This window comes from Parasteatoda tepidariorum, chromosome 10 (genome assembly GCF_043381705.1).
Source record: "Parasteatoda tepidariorum isolate YZ-2023 chromosome 10, CAS_Ptep_4.0, whole genome shotgun sequence".
NCBI lineage: Eukaryota > Metazoa > Arthropoda > Arachnida > Araneae > Theridiidae > Parasteatoda > Parasteatoda tepidariorum.
In genome coordinates this window covers 57,878,139-57,898,544 of record NC_092213.1, presented here as the reverse complement: position 1 = coordinate 57,898,544, position 20,406 = coordinate 57,878,139, and the positions used below count along the sequence as shown (strand labels likewise).

General features: G+C 32.5%; 1 protein-coding gene across 1 annotated transcript in view; it reads right to left on the bottom strand.

Annotated features, from left to right (window-relative positions):
• LOC107444254 (uncharacterized) overlaps positions 1 to 20,406 on the bottom strand; it is a 60,151-nt gene that overhangs the window by 36,483 nt on the left and 3,262 nt on the right. Inside the window, exons 2-5 of the mRNA XM_016058351.4 lie at positions 9,557 to 9,815; positions 7,642 to 7,780; positions 3,771 to 3,906; positions 1,321 to 1,541 (exon numbers count right to left, since the gene is read on the bottom strand). Of these exons, the coding sequence (XP_015913837.2) occupies positions 1,321 to 1,541; positions 3,771 to 3,906; positions 7,642 to 7,780; positions 9,557 to 9,815 (755 nt within the window). The remainder of the gene's footprint in view (positions 1 to 1,320; positions 1,542 to 3,770; positions 3,907 to 7,641; positions 7,781 to 9,556; positions 9,816 to 20,406) is intronic.

The window sequence follows — 20,406 nt, the reverse complement described above, 5'->3', positions numbered from 1 at the left end:
TATATATACATGTAAAGCTAAGAACCGATGGCGCTAGGGGTTAAAATTCGTCGTATTAAAAGACGTCAGGGTTACTACTTCCGATTGATTTTCACGCCAAAATTTAAATTAATTTCATTTTGGCTTTAAATATACCTTTTCAAGTTGTGATAAATTACTTCTTAATAAGTGGCCAAGTTCATCCACAACAGCCCCTATAGTGGAGCTAGTCTGAACAAAAACGTTTTTTTCTAAAAGAAATTATTATGTGAAAACTCAACAACTTTTTCAAATATAAATCAGAATGCAGGTAAATGTCCAAATTGTTGCAAAAAAATACTTAATGAATTAAAAATTATATGTTTTTTTTGACAAATCTGCAAAATGTTCCCACACTAGCCCCTTTTACCTTATATATGAATTCAATTCAGAGTGAAATTTTCGATATGAAACAAGGGTTTAATCACACGTTTGGAATAGTATGTCCTTTAATGGAGTTTTTTTTCCCTATTAAACCTTACATTCAATTTTTATAGAAAAGGTTTAAAATTGTGTTTTAAATCTAAGTATCTAGAAATTTATAAATTCAGTGCCTTGTACAATTTTGCCTGTAAAGCAAAGGTTTAACTGTTTGCTTCGCGCAGCATAACCTTTTATGGATTTTTTTGCCATTAAACCCTTCATTCAATTCAATTTAAGAAAAGCAATTTCGTTTTGAACATCAGTATTTAGATACATATAAGTACAGAGCCCAGATTATTTCCGTTTTAAATAATGTCTAGAACAGAAAGAAAAAAATAAATCTGAGAAATATATATAAAGAAGTATATTTAAATAATAAAATCAAAATTAAATCATAATAAAAAAAAATTCTAACCAAAATTAGCTAGTAGAAATTAGAAGCTGTGAGAAAAAATAATACAAATGTCCTATATCGACAAAATAACAACCGAGTGATTTGAGTTCACTGCTGAAAATTTCATCGCAGCATAATTTACCAAAGCCTGTTTTATTTTTTGGAACTGTTTTTTTGTGAGGAGTGAATGGTAGCTAACAGCGGTAAATTCTCCTTGTATTCAGCAAAGTAACTAATAAGAACTGTCCCCTAATTTCAAAAAAAGTAGAACATTATATAAGAGCATAATAATGTAGTTAACAGAGATACAGAATCTAAATCTTAATGAAGATCGTACTTGTTAGTAAGTAAACTAACATCTGATTAGCTTCACTATTTTTGGTCTAATTCGTTGTTGGTTTTCGTTATTTATCATTGCAACGGAAATAAATACTTTGTTCTCTATCTATATTTTGATTTATTTTTATAACTTGATATTGATCTACCTGTTTAGATTCATCCCAATGTAGTGCATCAGAATATCGGCCTCCACCGAAAAAATGTACTTTCACAATTTTTGGAATATAGACATAAAGGGGTTGTTCTACAAAAATAATATAGTTTTCTGTCATTCCAAAGCTGTGAATATAACTAGCATTAAATCGTCTTGAGGTTGGAATACTACATATAACGGATCCCTTCTGAAACGGACTTTCGTCTTTATTTCCTGCAATAAAAAAAGTACTTCATTAGTACTATATATATATAATAATAATAAAATAAATAAATACAAGAAAACACGAAATAAGTTAAGAAAAACAATAAGTTTCATTCAGCAATTTCATTCAGTTCACTTCAGCAATGCAGTAGGAACGGCACTTTTGCTTCTTTGCACTTTTGTTTTCATATTTTATAATCTGGGAATCTTGTTGCGAAAATATTTTTAAATCATTCTTGAAAAATTTCCCGTTCATGTAAGTACATCTGATTTCGCTTTATAATTTTTGTTTTATACTGTTTTTCTTTTTATTGTATTTTAATTTCTGTTTTTACGTGTTATTTTTACTTATTGTGTTCTATTTTATTTGTTATAATTTTTGTAAAAAATTTCTTTGAGTGCTCCTCACACTATTGTATTAATATATTTTGCTTTGGCTATATTGATACAATATCAGAAAGCACTCTTTTTTGCGGATATAATCGTGTGGGCTGATGAAAAGATTATAACTCTTTTTCCCCGGTTTATTAAAAAAATTTCATCCTTTTTTTTAATCAGTTGTTTCTTTTTTTTTCATAATTATTTCCCCCCTCCCCTTTTTTCATATATCTATAATTTTCCTTTGTTTTATCTTCATTTTGAACTCGACTACTATTAAGTAAAATAATAAATATTTACTGAAATAAATTTTTTGCATAGAATCATCTTTGGACAAACGAATTTTATAAATGTGTGCAAAATGTTTTAAATTAACATTATGAGGCGCAAACTTAGGATCGCTCTCCTGATTAAACTATGGGAACCTTATTTCTGAGATTTCAGCAACTCCTCTATAGTTTGGAAGTCAGAAACCCGAATCCGTTGAAAAAAATCTATGTTTATTCAGAGAAAGTACCTTTCTGTGCCTAATTTCGTAACTTAAAATATTGTCTGCACTAGTTAACTAGCATATTTGAGGTCACCCGCTCGAACTATTAAGATTGAGGCTCATAACGTGATGATCCTAGCATTAGATCAAAAGTTATTCAAGTTAGCCTTTTTTTTCGCACTGTACTACAATGCATTTGCCTATTTACGTTTGGCACGCATAACCGGGTCTGAGTCTTATATTACATATTAAATTTATGTAAAAATATACTGCTGAACAATTCCACAGTGGAGGATCAATTAGAAATAGTAGTATTTTTATATAGAACGTTTTATAAGCATGAATAAACATTCTTTAAGTGTTCACATTTAGTACTGATAACGAAACATCTATATATATATTTCTCTTACACGACGACAAAAAAAAGCCTCATTAAAACTCTCCGAATGGCAACGCTAGAAAATCGGCCAATGATTGCCGCTAAAAATTTCACATGCCAAATCTAGCTGAGGTGGCTCAACATATAGAGCTTTTAGAAACGGAAATCATCAAATGTGATCTCTTCCGAAATTCACCCTATCAGCTGCGGCATTCTCATACTATTAAGCTAGGCAGAAGTGAGTAGTCTTTGTCGATAGATCTCTATTTTAGTATTTTGTCGAAAGCGCTTTTTTTCACGAATTTATATATTACGAATTTATTTGACGATTTTTGATTTATATCACGAATTTATTTGTTTTATTATTGTTTTTAGTTATTCATTGAAAAATGAGTCTAGCTTAGTATTTACAAAAAAGATGTAAATTTTTTTAAAAAGGAAAAGTTGTTATATGGATTAGAATGATTGTTTTGAATTCTTAGAATTTTGTGCATTTGCAATGTACCTAAGTTAGAAGCTAGCGAAGCGAACCATATAAGATTGCGTAGAAATTTTCGGGGGTTGGCGAGCGTTAGCGAGCAGGGGGCACAGCCCACTAGTATTTAAATATTTTTTAACAAGTATATTGATTAGTTTCCTGCATCACGTTCGAGAATCATTAACTTTTAACTAGGCGTTTGGTACATAAATCTAGATGACTCCAAAATATAGTATAACAATATTTTAATACTCAAATATTCTTAAGGATTACTAAGAACGTTTAACTTATATGAAAATCTGTGTTTTATTCTACACCTGTGACATTGTTTCTGCAGCCAACAAAAGGACTACCAGCCGTACCAAATTTAACGGAAATATTTTTTTTTCTTCTTGCGGAACATGTTATTTAAAAATGTTGACATTTTTGTACTGGATTAGAAATAAATGTATTTTTACACTGTTAAAATTGTACTGTATCTTTACTACAAATATTTTGAATTATAAAAATTACCTTTTGGAGGGAATTTCAAAATTTTATATACAGGCCAAAAACTATGTGTGCTACCAACATTATACACAGTTCCGTCTTTTTCTTCATGAGGATGAGCTATTGCAGCATTTACTGGAACAAAATCACTGAGTTTAACCTGAAATATAATATTTTTTACTATAGTGGCAATTCTTAATTTACATTTTAAGTTTTGTTTCATATTAATGTTCTTAATGCCGTACATTCTCTAAATCACAACTTTATAAAAACATCACTGCCTTGCACAGACCCCACCTTTCACGGGTTTCATCTTCTTTAGATAAAAATTAGTCCTACAAACAATAAGGAAGAGGCTATAATAATGTTTATTTCCTCCTTTTATATTTTTCAAACAGCCTGTTTGACTCAGCATGCTTTTTTATGGACCTTGCGGCATTAAACCATACATTCAATTCAATTCCTCCCTTTTTTTAAAACTTTTTTTGTTTAATATTTTACTTTGTCAAGTGTTTCAGATAAATCCTCAGTACTTAATTCGTTTGAGAAACTTTAGACTCCCTACAGTTAGAAAATATCATTTATTCAGTCAATTTTATCTTAAATTGCATTTAGTCAGAACTAAAGCGATTAGCACACCTAACAAAAAATTAGTCATCCTTAGAGAAATCATTAAAAACATCATTTAATGACGTGTAACACCGCCTTTGGATTTGATAACTGCCTGGATTCGGTTAGGAAGTGAATCCAATAGGTTCTGCTGGTATGTCGAATCCAGTTAAAGCCTCTCGCTAAGGATTTGATTGCGCAAATCCACCAAATTGCGAGGATGCTGATTTCGGCATTTTACCCGTAGTTTCAACTTGTCCCACAAATTTTCAATCAGTTTCAAGTCAGGTGATTTCACAACCTAGTCGAAATGTAATTGAGTGTCTGAGTGTTCATAAAATCAGTCACATATTCTTCCAGTCCTATGAACTTTGCTGTTGTTATCGTGAAAAATAGGGGTATCGACAACTCACTCCTCAAGAAGATGTTGACTGAAAGGTAACACACATGATCATCCGGAATGTTCAAAGAAATATGTTGGTTCATGTTAGTGGCCACCTCAGTGAGGGGGCCCAATTCATAATAAGAAAAACACTCCCAAAACATGACAGACCCACCTCCGGCTTGAACCTGAGCTTGCACACAGTCAGGATGAAATGCTTCATCTAGTCTCCGGTGCACTTGAAGGCTCGCGTCATTTGAATAAAGACAAAAACGTGATTTGTCAGAGCTTAGTACATTCCGCCAGTCAGCAACTGTCCAGGTTCGGTGACTTCTAGCCCATTGTAGTTGCCTAGTCGCGCAGCTTTATGTTCCTGTGAGAACAATGGCCACTTACTAGGTGTATGACACCAAATGTTCATTGCATGCACCTCCAGTCGCAATGTTCTCTCACTAACAGGTTGGTATGGACCTTCGTTCACTTACTGCAGTGGTTCCCAAACTTATTTGACCCATGGACCCCTTTTTATGGTCAAAACTTGCCCACGGACCCCCAAGTGAAAAACTGCATATATATACGGTATAAAAATTACTAATTAAAAAAAAACGTTTTGTTGAACTATTTATTGAAATTATATCTTTTGTTTAAAATAAAATAAAAATTCATGACTTGGGTGAATATGATGAGATTTTAAGAGTGTATTTATGTCAGGCTCAATGTTTGTGAGCACTAATTTCTAATAATATATTTATTATTATTTTTTTTTGTGATAAGGTTCATTACGGCTCTGAAACTGAGAGAACAATATCCTCTTCCCAAGTTTTGTTTATACAGAGAAAGTTTTGCAACAAACGCAGTTTTACGATTTTAGTTTTGATTTAATTTAATTGTTCATCTTGTAGTTTCAAATTAGTTTCGTTAAGTTTGGCAAATGTACTGAAAATACATTCGCTGCAGCTTGTTTTAAGTTAGCCAGAAAACCTCGGTATCTCCCTACCATTGCCAGAGCACCGTCAGTAGTTACAGAAATGATATTAGTCATGGGTATAGCTTTTAATTCAGTCAATAGCGTTTCACCTTTCGTATCGCTTTCCAAACATTTAGCAAATAACAATGCTTGGTAAAATTTTTATTCTTTTACAAATCTAACATAAGCTAAAAGTAAAAGCTTCGTTTCTTGGATAAGTGGACTCGTCAAGCTGTATAGAAAATTCAGACATTTTTAAGTGTCACATAAAGAATTTTCTACGCACTGAGATATATTGTCAATCCTTCTTTGTACATTATTATTATTCCGTGGAATTCTTTTTACAATGTTAAAAGCTGGTTTGTGCAACCCAGTGAGTATTATCTCACTTACAGCTGGTAAAATAAGTTCTTCAATAGTGTGAGGCTTTCCGGACTTTGAAATCATGTAATATATAGAAACTATGAGAAACATCGTCACCTCACTTTGACGTTGTCCCTATAAGTTGTTGCAGTGACAGTGTTTTCAGTTATTTTTCTTTGACTGTTTGAAAAATAGTTAAGTCTTTATCTTTTTTGTCACTATGGATTTTTATCAATTGTTCGTTAAGCTTGGAATGTTTCATTGAATCACTTGTTATAGTTTTATTACATTGAAGACACATAGGTAAAGTACTATTTCCTGGTGAAGAAATAAAGACATACTTCAAATATTCAACACTGTATTTTCGGCGCCTTTTCCCCGACTCATTCATACTGTTTAGTTTGTAACAAACCACTGCTAATAATTATAAGCACCCACCTTTATTTATAGTTTACTTTGCACGTAAAAATGGCCACTATTTTATTTATTTTAATTTCTATAATAATAAAAACCAATCACAATTTTATTATTTTATATAAAACCTCACGCGGACCCCCTGACGTTGTTCAGGGACCCCTAAATCAGTTTTTATTTTTCAGGGACCCCCTGAGTGGTACCATGGACCCCTGGGGGTCCATACGGACCACTTTGGGAAACACTTACTTACTGAATCAATTCCTGCGGGTTTGAAAGCGATTTTGATTGACAAGTCGTGAAACACGTCTCCGGTTCCTCTCATGCAGGATCTTTTTTCCGGCGACAATTCTGACGATGTCTTTCGCAACCACGTGTTATTACACCACTGCTTGTAACACCCACAAATCGAGCAACTTCATTCACCGTATGACCATGGGCACGACCAAACGCAATTGCCCTTTTTGTCACTCTGTCACATTCTGACACTTATCAATATTTACCCACAAATTCCTCTTGAAATGAAAATATCTCTCGGATGGCTACTTGCCTTTAAACACGTTGAGGCAATGCGCATGCAATTCAGCACGTCACTTGACCACTGCATCATCTAACGATTCATCGGTGCTTGCGCACTAGGGTGACTAATTTTTTTCCGGTGAGCTTATTATATGAATCATAATTTAAACTTACACCCACTTTAAAATTAAAATAAATAAAATCAGTTACAGTCAGGCTATAATTGTGTGGTAAGAATTTTAAACTTTTACACTCTTATTATTTTTGCCATAAAATATAATTTATTGAGAAACACATATTTTTAAGTCTAGTGCATAACAGTATAATTTAAAGTTCTATTGCAAAAAATATTAATAAAAGAACTTTATTCATTATAAATTAAATAAAATTTGGGCGATGCTTTAATTTTTTGAAGCTGTATTATAAATTGCATAAAATTGTCTTTCACTGTTTGCTCAGATACGGCATATAAATGCATTTTAAAATTTTAATCATTTATTTTTAATATTACAATCGAAAATTTCTATGAATTAAAAACAGAGTAAATGGCACCGAAACTTCGTGATCGGTCACAAAACCTTTTGACAACTTGGTGAAATAACCGCAATTTTAGTACCACATTCATTGTTTTCTCAACTAACCTTTTTGATACTATCTAACGTCACAGGATCAATTTTCCAAATACAGTTGGTTTCTGAACAAGCATACGCTTCTTCGGAGAACATAACAATGTTCACCAGATCATTGTCCGTCATTTCATCTGTAAATAAACTTGAAAACCTGAAACGAGCAATAATTTTATTGAAAAAGTAATGATGTTTCTAAAGACAGCTCAGTTAGTTTAAAGCAAATCAAAATTAATCACTGTATGTTTAACAATAGACTAAAAAAGAGAAACTAAAAATTTGAAACATTTCAGGCGAATCTTCGTTTAAATAGGAATTGATTGATTGATAGTAATATATTTTTGGCGTAAGAGTCTTTTTCTGTGTAATGATTGAAATGAAAATAAAAATGCATATATATTGAGAGGATTTGAATATAAAAGCGATGGAACGTTCATTAACTCCTTTTTCTTTCTTATCTACAACGTGCTCTTTTTTTTTCAAAAAAAAGAAAAGAAAAAAACGTATTATTAACTTCTACATTCAATTCATTACTCATCACAGTGACTTCAAATTGCACCTTTTTTCACTTGGTTAACGTAACGTGAATAACACGTTCCTTTACTATGATCGATCGTAATACTATGGTATAAAGAAAATAAAGCATTAAATTTGATCTGCTATCTTCTGCAATTACTCTAGCAACCTTTCAATGTATGTAGTAGTAACCCTTATTCTATTTTCAACAAGGATTTGATTCGCAGCCATTGAGATTTGTGTCCATATTTGCCATAAATATCTGATCAGCTAAAACTGTAGACTTCAAGCGTGTTTGCTTGGTTCGAAAGCATAGCTCTAACTCACCACAAATGTTCTATGGGACTAAAGTACTTTAAATATAGGGCAAGGAAAACGCTTTATAAGCATATATAGTCATCGTTGCTTCACAGATGCTGCAACATGACATGGAGCGTTCTCGTCCTTGGAGTAGCATTTGTAAATTCCATAAAATTGAAAGGGCATGGGGCTTAAAATGCTCCTGCAGGCATTGGCGTGCAATTTAGCAAGAACAGCATGTAAAGGTGCCAGGCCTTATCACAAAACACCGCCCCAAACACGCAATTGCAATTGCATTTGCACCTTTGTACATTTTACCCACTTCGTGCGATTTATACTGTATTCATACTTTTTATCTGATTTTATCCATACTTTTTATCTGATTTTAATTAAATTATCTTGTCTTAATCACCCACTACTACTATTTTATCAATTATAATTGTGTTACAATTAAATTTCGTATGCACTTAGGTTTTTAAATGAATTTACCGTATTGTTTGGCTCAGCATGTCCTCATCTGGACCTTGCGCCACTAAACCCTACATTCAATTCAATTCAATTCAATTCAATTCAATTCGCAATTGCATTTGATAGAAATGAATTGTTTGATCCCATTCCCTCACAGAGTTCGCCATATTGGTTTGTCCCAAGTCCAGGGTACTTACTTCAACATTTGTTTTAAAATGATCTAGTTAATAACTATTTATAACCTTTAATCAGTGAATATATTGAAAGGTAAACTGAAGCCATTCTATTTAAAGGACAGTACATTAGTAATGAATTTTTTTTTAGTTTGATTAAATGTAAATATTGATGCGAATAATATAATGCTTGTAAAGCAGTATTGTTTATCACTAATTACTTGAATTGTAATGTTTTAAATGTTGTTGTCACAATGAAAGTAATTTGTGATTACAGTAAATTTCCTCATTAATCTTAAATTTTTAGTTATTTAGTAACTTTTTTTAGTAATTTAGTAATTAATTATTAATTTTAATAATAATTAATTATTTATTTTATAATAATTATTAATTTTATTTAGTAATTTAGTTTTTAGTAAATTTTTAATTATCTTAAATTTTTAGTTATTTTTATTATGTTCTTATGTTGTTACCTTTGAAAAATAGTCTTGCATGGATCTGGAATAGCAGGAGTGGAGAATTCATTCACGACGATTCTATTGGCCTTCATATTTTGTCGATAGGTGTCACTTCTCAAAAACTTATTTTGATAAGTTACCTTACCGTCTTGAAAACTGAATTTGTGCATCAGAGCCAGGCCATCAAATATATGATTGAAGTGATCGGGTCCCACTTCTAGAAGTCCAGAACCTATCCTTATCAGTGATCCTTTCAGCCATCTTGGAATTTCACCTGGACACACGCAGGATAAACTTTTAAGTAAATGATTTAAAATGAAAATGTCTTATTAAATAATTCAAGTCTACTAGCAAAGAACATGTTGCAACAAAGCCATACCAGTACTGTACCACACCAATTTGTAAGTACTAGTGCTAGTGAATTTTAAACAATCAGAAACAAAATTTCATCCGATTTTAACCTATAATTGCGGAAGTTGCAGTTTTTTTATTTATATTTTATATCGAACTTCATTGAAAACAGCGTTTAATATTTTTTTTAAAAAAAACCTATATGCGTGCCGGTGTCACAATGGTGCACCTTTATCAATAGGATAAATGACAGGGAAAGTAAAAACAGAGATGATTTAAACCGAAGGAGGTTACGTCATACTTAAGTTAAAGGTAAAACATTAAAGTAGCAGAAAATTTAAAATTAAAAAAAATTATGATTTACAAACGTTTTAGAAATATGGTAGCTCAACAAGATCAATACCATAGAGTTTTTATTTTTGATCTGTCCCCAAAATCCAGGACAGCACAAGAAATACATTTATGAATGATATGAGGTGAAGGAAAATCTCACCTAAGGTCTTCTGTACAACAATATGTTTTACAATAGATGAATGGTGGAGTTTTTGACGCAGAGCCGTTCTTTGAGCCGATGTTTGATTGCTCGTTTAGTTTGTTCTATGTACGGCAATACACAGTGGCATGAAATTTTGGGAATTACCGAGCTGTTAAAGCCATTTTTCCTACTGATGAAGATGTACCATTGTAACACCGAAACGTCTATAGGTTTTTAATTTCCTCACATATAATTACTCTCGTAATTTTGTTACATTTTGTATATTAAATAAATATCTTGAAATTAACTAAAAGATCTGTCTTAAAATTTTTTGCTTTGTTTGAAGAATCCATAAAATTTAGAGATACAATACAAAATACTAAAAACGCTTTCAGTACTCTGGAAAAACATAGTCCAAATAAAAAGTAGACTTACCATTGTATTTAATTTAATATAGCTTTTTTTTTATCGCTAAGTTTTTACATTTCGAATAATTATTGAAATCTTTAACCTAATGTAGTCTTCATTATTCAATTCTGTTTCTATATTTTGTTTTTGTCGCAACGAGACGAATAAAATTGAAAGTTTTTCGCATGCATACGTTTAAATGAATGACGTCATTCATTTAAACGTATGCATGCGAAAAACTTTCTATTTTATTAGATGTTTTACATCTCTTTTGATATTGTCAGGATATTCTTATTTATCCATGTTGTTTGGTTGAATAACACAGAGGCTAATGCCGGCAAATAAGGTATTTATTAAAACATAATATGAGGAAACAATAGTTCGCACACACAGTGCTACACATCTGAATCAACCAACAACCAGTCAGCTTCTTCAACAAATATATATCGATATCCCCTATCGGGAAGTCGTTGTATTACATTACGCAACTCGCGCAACTTAACTGAGAGGGAGAAGAAAAATGAGATTTTATTTGCATATTAACAACAATCCAAAAACACATAATACGAACTTGTTTAAATTTTTGTTTCAATTGAGTGTCAATGAGCCGATTTCTGTTCTTTTTCGTTTATTGGGATCCAAGAAAATAAATTGTAAAAACATGCATTATGGAAAATATTCATGCATTAAACTTTTTCAACAGAAGAAAGGAGAAAAAAAATCAGAATTTTTTTTCTCTCTCTACACTTTAAGCAAATAGTGATCAATAGTGGAACCCTAGTTAAAGGCTTCTGCTATATTGTTTTACTTAAGCTCCATCACGTTTTAACTATTTGTCCTTGTTTTAACTAACATCGTATTACCTTTTCTAATAGCACTATTTTATGTATGAAGGATTTGTTAGGTGAAATCCATCATCCTAACATTTTCGCATCTCTGCGAGCTATTGGAATTTTATATTGTATATAACAGGTTTTATCTGATTTTATCCACTGTTATTTATTACCCATGCACAGTTTTACCTATTTCATGTATTTTACATAACTGCGCCTTTATTGGAATTACTTGACTTTTAAATATATTCGTCTCGCTGTTGACGGTTTTATTACCTTTATGTACAGGGTGTTTATAAAGTCCCGGACCCATTTTGATGCTTAATAACTCATCAAATAATAAAGATAGATCAAAATTAATAGCATAAATGGTTCGATAGACTCAAAAAGTTTCATGACCTTTGTCAATGAACTTCCACGTGTGCCCCCTTCTTCGCACGGAGAATATCAAGTCGATAGTCAATTTCACGCCAGGTCGCGGCAAGAATGTCGGCATCCACAGAGACTATTGCGGTTGTAATTCTGGCTTTTTGGTCATCAATGTTCGACACGATCCTCCTGTAAACATTGTCCTTTATAAATCCCCAAAGAAAAAAGTCCAGCGGCGTTATATCAGGTGATCTGGGTGGCCAAGGAATTGGACCTCTTCGCCCAATCCATCTTCCTGGAAAATGGTCATTCAAAGAACTACGAACGATGATACCCCAATTAGGTGGAGCACCATCTTATTGCAAGAAAGCATGTGACTGAAGCTCTTCTAGTTGTGGAAATACGAAGTTTTCCAACATGTCTAAGTATATGACTGATGACACCGTCTTTTCTGTAAAAAAAAAGGCCCAATAACTCGGTCACCTGATATAACGTTGCTGGACTTTTTTCCTTGGGGATTTATAAAGGACAATGTTTACAGAAGGATCGTGTCGAACATTGATGACCTGAAAGCCAGAATTCCCTGTGGATGCCGACATGCTTGCCGCTACCTGGCGTGAAATTGACTATCGACTTGATATTCTCCGTGCGAAGAAGGGGGCACACGTGGAAGTTCATTGACAAAGGTCATGAAACTTTTTGAGTCTATCGAACCATTTATGCTATTAATTTTGATCTATCTTTATTATTTGATGAGTTATTAAGCATCAAAATGGGTCCGGGACTTCATAAACACCCTGTATTTTATAAAATTAAAATTTTAGTTTGCATTTTATATTTTAAGCTGCATTAACGTACTGTTTGGCGCAGCATATCCTCTTTTGGATCTTGTGCCATTAAACTCAACATTCAATCAATGAATTCTTTCATTTTTGGTAGATCTTTTATGTACGAAAAACTTGGTTGAAAAAACTCATTATCCCCACATCTTTGCTTTTCTACGTGGTATCAGTGGCGTAGCTACCTTGGGGCTAGGCGGGGCAGTGCCCCGGGGCCCTCGAGCTCAGGGGGCCCTCGAATCCTAACCAGAAATCTCGATCGAACTGAACTTTTGGAAATTTCTCCCATTTTCAAAATAAATATGACAGATTGCAACCCCACTTTAATCATGACAACTCAGTTTAGAGAAATTCAAAAGTTATGCCTAGGGAATTCCCCTAAATTCTTTCTGTAGGTTGGCAGTGTTGTCAATTTGACGGATAGTGATATGTGCGTTTTATTATTCATCGATGTGCGTTTTATTGTGAATTCGAGTTAAGATTTTTTTTCGAGAACGGTTGAAAAATTAATACTGTATCAGGAGTAAGTAAGCTAATGTCAATAAACTTTTTTGTACTGTTCAATATAGTGGCTCAATTTTATTTGATTTTACCACACATCATGTCCGTTAAGTCAATAAATCGTAACAAATATATAGATTTTGACTACAGTTCATTGTATAACGCGAAATATCATGAAAAAATGCAAGTCACCTGCAGTAGGTACATTAATTCAGGTCCGCGGGCAGGAGATCGTTCATGGTCTCTGTAATGCCTTTCCTTTCCAATAAATAAGCAGACCAAATTTTTGAAACAATGAAACTTAACTTTATTTAAAAACAAAAGAAATGGGCATTGTTTTCCAGTAAGAGCTTCCAGCTCTTAGAATACCAAGGGAGACCCTCTCCCGATTATATCAAACATACATCAACTTTTCTCTCTCTCTCATCCCTCCGACGGGATGACAAAATGCGCCTTAAAAGGTCGCCAAACAGTTGCCAACCATTAAAGTCTCCACCGTTAAATGTGGTAACACTATCGGTGATAATTTATTTCCGGGGATTCCCCAACAACACTTGTAGCGTATCATTGTGTTTCTCTTTCCTTTTATTTTACTTTTAACGTCGTCAGTGAACAGTGAGTACCTACCTACTCGAGCACAATCTAATATTGTATTGTTTAAATAAATTAGAAAATTATGGATAAAAAGAAGAAACCCAGTGGTGCATTTAAACGCAAACAACGCCAAGAAAGAGAAGATGGTAAACAAAAATTGCCCAAAATTGACAAGTTTTTTAGTCAGCCTTCTGCAAGTACATCTGGCCAAAATATTTCTATTGATAATGACTCAAATAATGTGGTAACTGCAGTGTTGGTTGAGAAGCCTACTGAAGAAGATTCGACAATTATTGCAGTTGGAGATACCTCCGCCGCCGATCATGTGAACGTGGATGATGTTTGCATGACACACATAAGAGCGGAGGGTTTGGAGGAACCACAGACCTCTATATTTTTAGAAAATGTGTACGACAAATCTTCTTATGACTTGGGAAACTTCACGAACAAGATATTAAGTGATAACGAAAAACGTCAAATTCTTGATATGGGGCCTTTACAGCCTTCAGGACCTTTTTCAACAGACGTCAACCAGAACAATAGGTGTTTTTCAAAATCGTACTACGTTTCGTGTTCTAAATATGGGCCAATTAATCATTTTTGGTTGTGTTATTCCAAAATACTAGACTCTGCCGATTGTCAACCCTGCTGGTTATTTGCTTCACAAAGGAATAATGTTTGGTGTACGGGAATTCGAGATTGGAAGCATTTAACAGAAAGAATTAAACAACACAGTTGTTCGAGTGGCCTTCCGGAAGCATGTGCTGTGTATGAATTTTGGAGAAAAAAAACGATACTAATACTATCGACAAGGAACTTGAAAATGAAATTCGCAAAGAAGCATCATTTTGGAAAATGGTTTTTCAAAGGTTACTCGATATCATACTTACCCTAGCAAAGAGTTCTTTGGCTTTGAGAAGACATCAAGAAGACTTAAGTCAGAAAGGATACTACGGAAATTTTCTGTCCTTTGTAGAGCTTGTCACCCGATATGATCACATTTTGCGGCAAGTTATGGATATGCCCAAAGGTAATAATAATTATTTTTAAGTTTTTTTTATCGTTTTATTTTGTTTATAATTATTAACTGTTTAATATCAGGACTTTTTTGAAATTGTGTTTTTTTATGTTTTTAAGATCTACAAGATATCTGAGTGCAACAATTCAAAATGAAATGATTGAGAGCTTGGGGACCAAACTCGAAACCCATCTACTAGGGCGTCACCGTTTTTTGCCATCATAATGGATACGACACAGGACATATTGAAGGTAGATCAGCTAAGCATTGTTGTGAGGTATGCAGTAATAACCAGATCGGAAAATGGACAGTCAATTGATATAGAAGTAAAAGAATTGTTTCTAGGCTCTTATGCAGCCATCAAACATGGCGCAGTAGATTTAGTCAACCAAGTGACAACATTATTTATCGACAAAAATATTGATTTAAAAAAATGTGTGGGGCAAGGCTATGATGGAGCCAGTGTGATGAGTGGTGTGTATAATGGTGTACAAAAACATATTAAGGATATCCAGCCTAACGCAGAGTACGTACATTGTGCCACTCATAATTTAAATTTGGTGATAAATGATGCCGTTAGCAGTTGTGTGGAAATACAGATTTTTTTCGCAACGTTGCAAGATTTGTATAACTTTTTCGGAAACAGCATCAAACGTTGGGATCTGTCAAAATTCACCGGCGAATCGGACACCACTCTAAAAAAACTAAATCCGACTAGATGGTCCAGTAGGGTCAATACGATTTCAGCAATAAAACTTCGTTATTTAGATATTATCAAAGCATTATCAGAAATAGTTCTAAAGAGCCCTAATAAAGATGAGCGTAGTGAAGCAGAGAGTATTAAAACAAAAATGCTAAATTTCGAGTTCGTGTTGCTTTGCGAATTCATGCACAGTGTATTATTGAACGACATCAATTATGCATCCAAAACTTTACAAAAATGCGACATCAATTTGGGCGAGGCGAGTAAAGTTTTAGCTGAGACCAAAGCAGAGTTGCAAATTTATAGAAATGATTTCGAATTATTCAAGTGCAAAGCCAGTGAAACTGTAAGAAAATATGGTATTGATACCCATTTTCAAGAAAAAAGGCAAAGAGAAGTTAAAAAAACATTTTGATGAATTAGCTGCTGATCACCGATTTCCAAACCGAGAAAAAATATTTAAAATTGAGATTTTCAATAATGTACTAGTCACAGTAATATCTCAATTAGATACACGTTTTATTGGTATGAGTGCAGTCTGTCATATATTCGATTTTCTAACACCAACATTTTTATTACATGCTGATGAAGCAACTTTATTACAAAAGTGTGACGAATTCCAAAGGAAATATTCAGATATAGTTTTTCACTTCAATTCATTAATAGATATTTACCACCTAGTTTCACCTCAACTAACTCAAGCATGGACTGTTCACCAATTATGTAAGGAAATAATGAGCAAATATGGAGTGCTAGAATGCGACCTAACGGAAGTATTTACAGCAATGTTATTATTCTTTACAATTCCTGTCACTTCTGCAGCAGCTGAAAGGTCATTTAGCAAATTAAAAATAATAAAAAATTATTCAAGAAATAATAAGCAATTGAAAACAAAACCGCATCAAGCCTGGATTTAAACGAAGTTATTGATACTTCTGCGAAAACTAAAGCTAGGAAAAAATTTTAAATATAATTGTTATTTAGTCAGTTGGTTGGCCCGATCTGTATATAATAAATCCTTGAATCTTCTCTATTTCGCGCTATTAGCCAAACCTACACCAAGTATTAATTGTAATTTATGTTGTTACTGCTTAATATTTTTATTACCTGCCCTGCAGTGCACAAAAAAGAGCTTAAGTAGCTTAGCATTTTTAAAGTATTTGTATATTTCATATTTTTATTTGATAAAACCTAATCAATTTACATAGCAGTGGGGCCCCATTTTTTAATTTGCCCCAGGGACCTTGGTTACCTAGCTACGCCACTGCGTGGTATTGGTATTTTAAATTATGTATACGTGCTTAACGGAGTTAATTTGGTATAATTTTATCCACTTATAAATATATCTATCGATAAGCACCATTTTATCAATTTAATATAATTTTGCGAGATAAATTTTGTCGTCCGTACTTTACCTTTTGATTTGCTTTTAAACAGTTTTGTTTCCTTCAGCTCCTATGGACCTTTGCGCTATTAAACCAATTATAATCAATTGTGTAATGTTTACGTTATGTATGTTATCTTACAGAATTGATCAGTGTAGTTTTTGCCGTAATAGTTATCTCAATTAAATAATGACATTGTAAAAAATGGAATTGATCAGTGTAGTTTTTGCCGTAATAGTTACCTCAATTAAATAATGACATTGTAAAAAATGGAATTGATTCAAAAATAATATGTTCAGAATGTTAATAATAGTTCACATTATCGTAAAAAGAAAAGATTAAAGGTGGATAACTTGAGATAAGTAATAAAAAAGCTCGTAAATTCTATTGAAAATATTATACAAGGTCAAATTATTTTTTTTAACTGATTTGTTGAAACTCGTGAGAAAAAAAAATTAGCGATATTTATCACTTTTTAGTTACAATGTTTCAAACTGAAAGTTTTTGACATTGTTTCTTTAAATATTCTGACAAAGTAAATTAAGATAAAACATGATTAAATGACTGTTAACTTATTAAAAATGTGTAAAGCTTTTTTAGCTAATAATTTATACGTTATATATGCATTATACAATTCCGCTCACAAACCACAAACCCAGTCCATCCGAATCCTGAGAAAAATTTATAGGAAAAAAAAGCATCTCAAAAAATTGACTCAATTTGGTTAGTAAAAACAAATATATTTTTATATAACTCAGATGTCATTAGATATTTCTTTTAAATTAATTGTTTACAAGAATTAATTTGAAGTGTACTAAAACTCTTACAGTGCCCCACAAAGTTTAGAAACGCTTGGAATTATTTTATAAATTTAAGGAAAAAAATTCATTTTTTTCTTTTGACAGATGTAAGCATAATAAACAGATATGGTTAGATTCAAATTGAAAGAAAAGTGATAGGCTAATAACATAGAAAAATAATAAATAAGTAAATAAATAAAATTTATATTTTGACTTGCCCCGAAAGCTTAGTTCCAGGACTGGATTAATTCAGAATTTTTACAAATAACGCCAAGTTAGAAATTTTAGCATTTGCAGCTAATCCTTGGGTCGTGATAGCCTGGTTGGCAGGGCGCTGGACTTTCGTTCGTGAGAATGGGAGTTCGAATCCAGCCGGCCAAAGATTTCCCGTGCAGTAAATGGTGACTGTTGCGCGTTAAATCTGTCAGGTCGCAAAGCTCTCCATATTCCCACAACAAATTGTACCTCTGGGGTACTGAATTGGAGATTGATCGTTCTCTGGTTTAGGTCAAAATTATGATCTGTGGATGAATGAATAGGTCCTACCTATGACTAGGGGTGTGGCAAAAGTCGAATTCTTCGCCATAGATGGCGTCACTGTAAAAACAAGAACAATCTCACCCTTTACCTAAATGGCCTACGACAACAATATTATAAATTCCTGGGACTACTTTTAAATTTTATTCCAAGTCAAAACAATTCACGTATGAAAAAAAATTTCTGAATTCGGAGGTTAAAACCTGAAAAGAAATCTATTTAATAATTCTTAGTATGTTATGCGCAGAATTTCAGAAACAATTTTGAGCGCCATAGTGCGGTAATAATTATTAAATTTTCCATATTTACACATTTATCATTATAATTATTGTTTGAATGTGAAGTTGTTGCTCAGATTACTTAGCCCTTTTTTTAGGACTTTTGTATCATTTGATACCACAAGCAATTGAAAAATTGGCACTATCGCTTTATATTCTTTATTTAGCGTGGAGCAGGGCTCGAAAAAAGTCAGAAATTTTACCCGTCCCCGAGGACGGCTTGTCCAACAATGTACCCGTCCTCCTTTGAAACTAACCCGTCGTTTCTAAATAAATAAAAATATAATTTTCGCCTATTTATTACTAACAATTATATAAATTGCGCAATGAATTAGTAGTTACTAGGATTACAATTACTAGGATAGCATTATACGGTAATAAAAGAAATACTAGGTTACTAATAGTAAAACCCATTATTTCTTTAATGAAATAATTTATTTCTTTAATGAAATAATTTAAATAACAAAGGTCAAGTTATCTGTCAATTATCATGTCAATTTATCCGATGGTACTGCGTTTTTTAAATGAATCAAATACGACGTTTGCCAGTTCCACAATCAAGCCACTGATTTGCAGAGGTTTCTGCACAGAAATCTGTAAGAGGTTTTTCATTTATTAAGACCAGCATGTAATGTGGTTTTTTTTTTTTTTTTTTTTTTTTTTTTTTTNTGCTGAAAAGCCCCTTTCAACCGCTGCAGTACTCCCAGACAGAGAAAACATCAGTATGTTGCTGTATTTCGAGATTAGAGGGTCATTTTAGAAGTGAGCAGCTAGATTCTTGTAAGATAACAAAAATTGAAAATATATCACGAACATTAACGGGAAAATGGCCGTCCGTGCGGACGTTGGATTCGAGAAATTTGTTGTCCGCGGGGAATTTTTTACCGCCGAGGACGGGAGGCTTTTCGAGCCCTGGCGTAGAGATAATTAGTTTACGAAATATCTTATATTGCAGAAATTATTTGATATTTTCTATGAAACATTTATAAAATAACTGATGTTTTATAAAAAACATTTTTTTAAAAAGTTTACTCAAATTTTTCATAACTTTTTTTAATCAAATAAAGTTTTAAGATTTTTTTTTTTTTTTAAAGATTAGTTATACTTGTGAAAGATCGTAAAAATGAAATCTCAGAAGACTTTCGCGGAATTCAAGTATCAATTATTTAAAATGTGTATGATAATGTGTCATCCAATCTTTCTTGAAACCGGAAATAAAAGAGAGTATTGCATTTCTAACTTTTTAGTATACTTTCTCGTAATTTTATGCTTGGTTGCTTTTAAAATGAAAATGATCCCTTGAGCCAAGGTTAAAAAAATTGTCTTTTTTGGCTTTTAAACTACTAAATTGTTAAAGAAAAGAAACATTTCTATTCCTTATTCCGAATTTTATTCTGAATTTATTTAAGACTTCACTAACAGTAGAAATTGGTTTTACTTTTCTTTTCTTTTTGTTTTAAATTTGGAATGTGTTTCATTGTTAAAAGCAAAATAATACTATTAATTTTTACTTTAAATTTTCAATTTCTGTTTCGTTTAAAGAATGTTCTTATCCTGGAAAAAGGTCTGAATTTGTTTCTTCCCAGTGGCAACACTAACGAAATAATTTCACATTAAAAAAAATTAAGTAATTGAAAGTAGGATGTTATACCACAACGGCTCAGCGAATGAAGGCTCAGCCAGTTCTTGAGGTGACCATATAATCCATTTTTAGTGAATTTATTGCTTCAATTATTTTTTCTTTTGAAAATTCTGCTGCTTCTAAGCGCGTTTC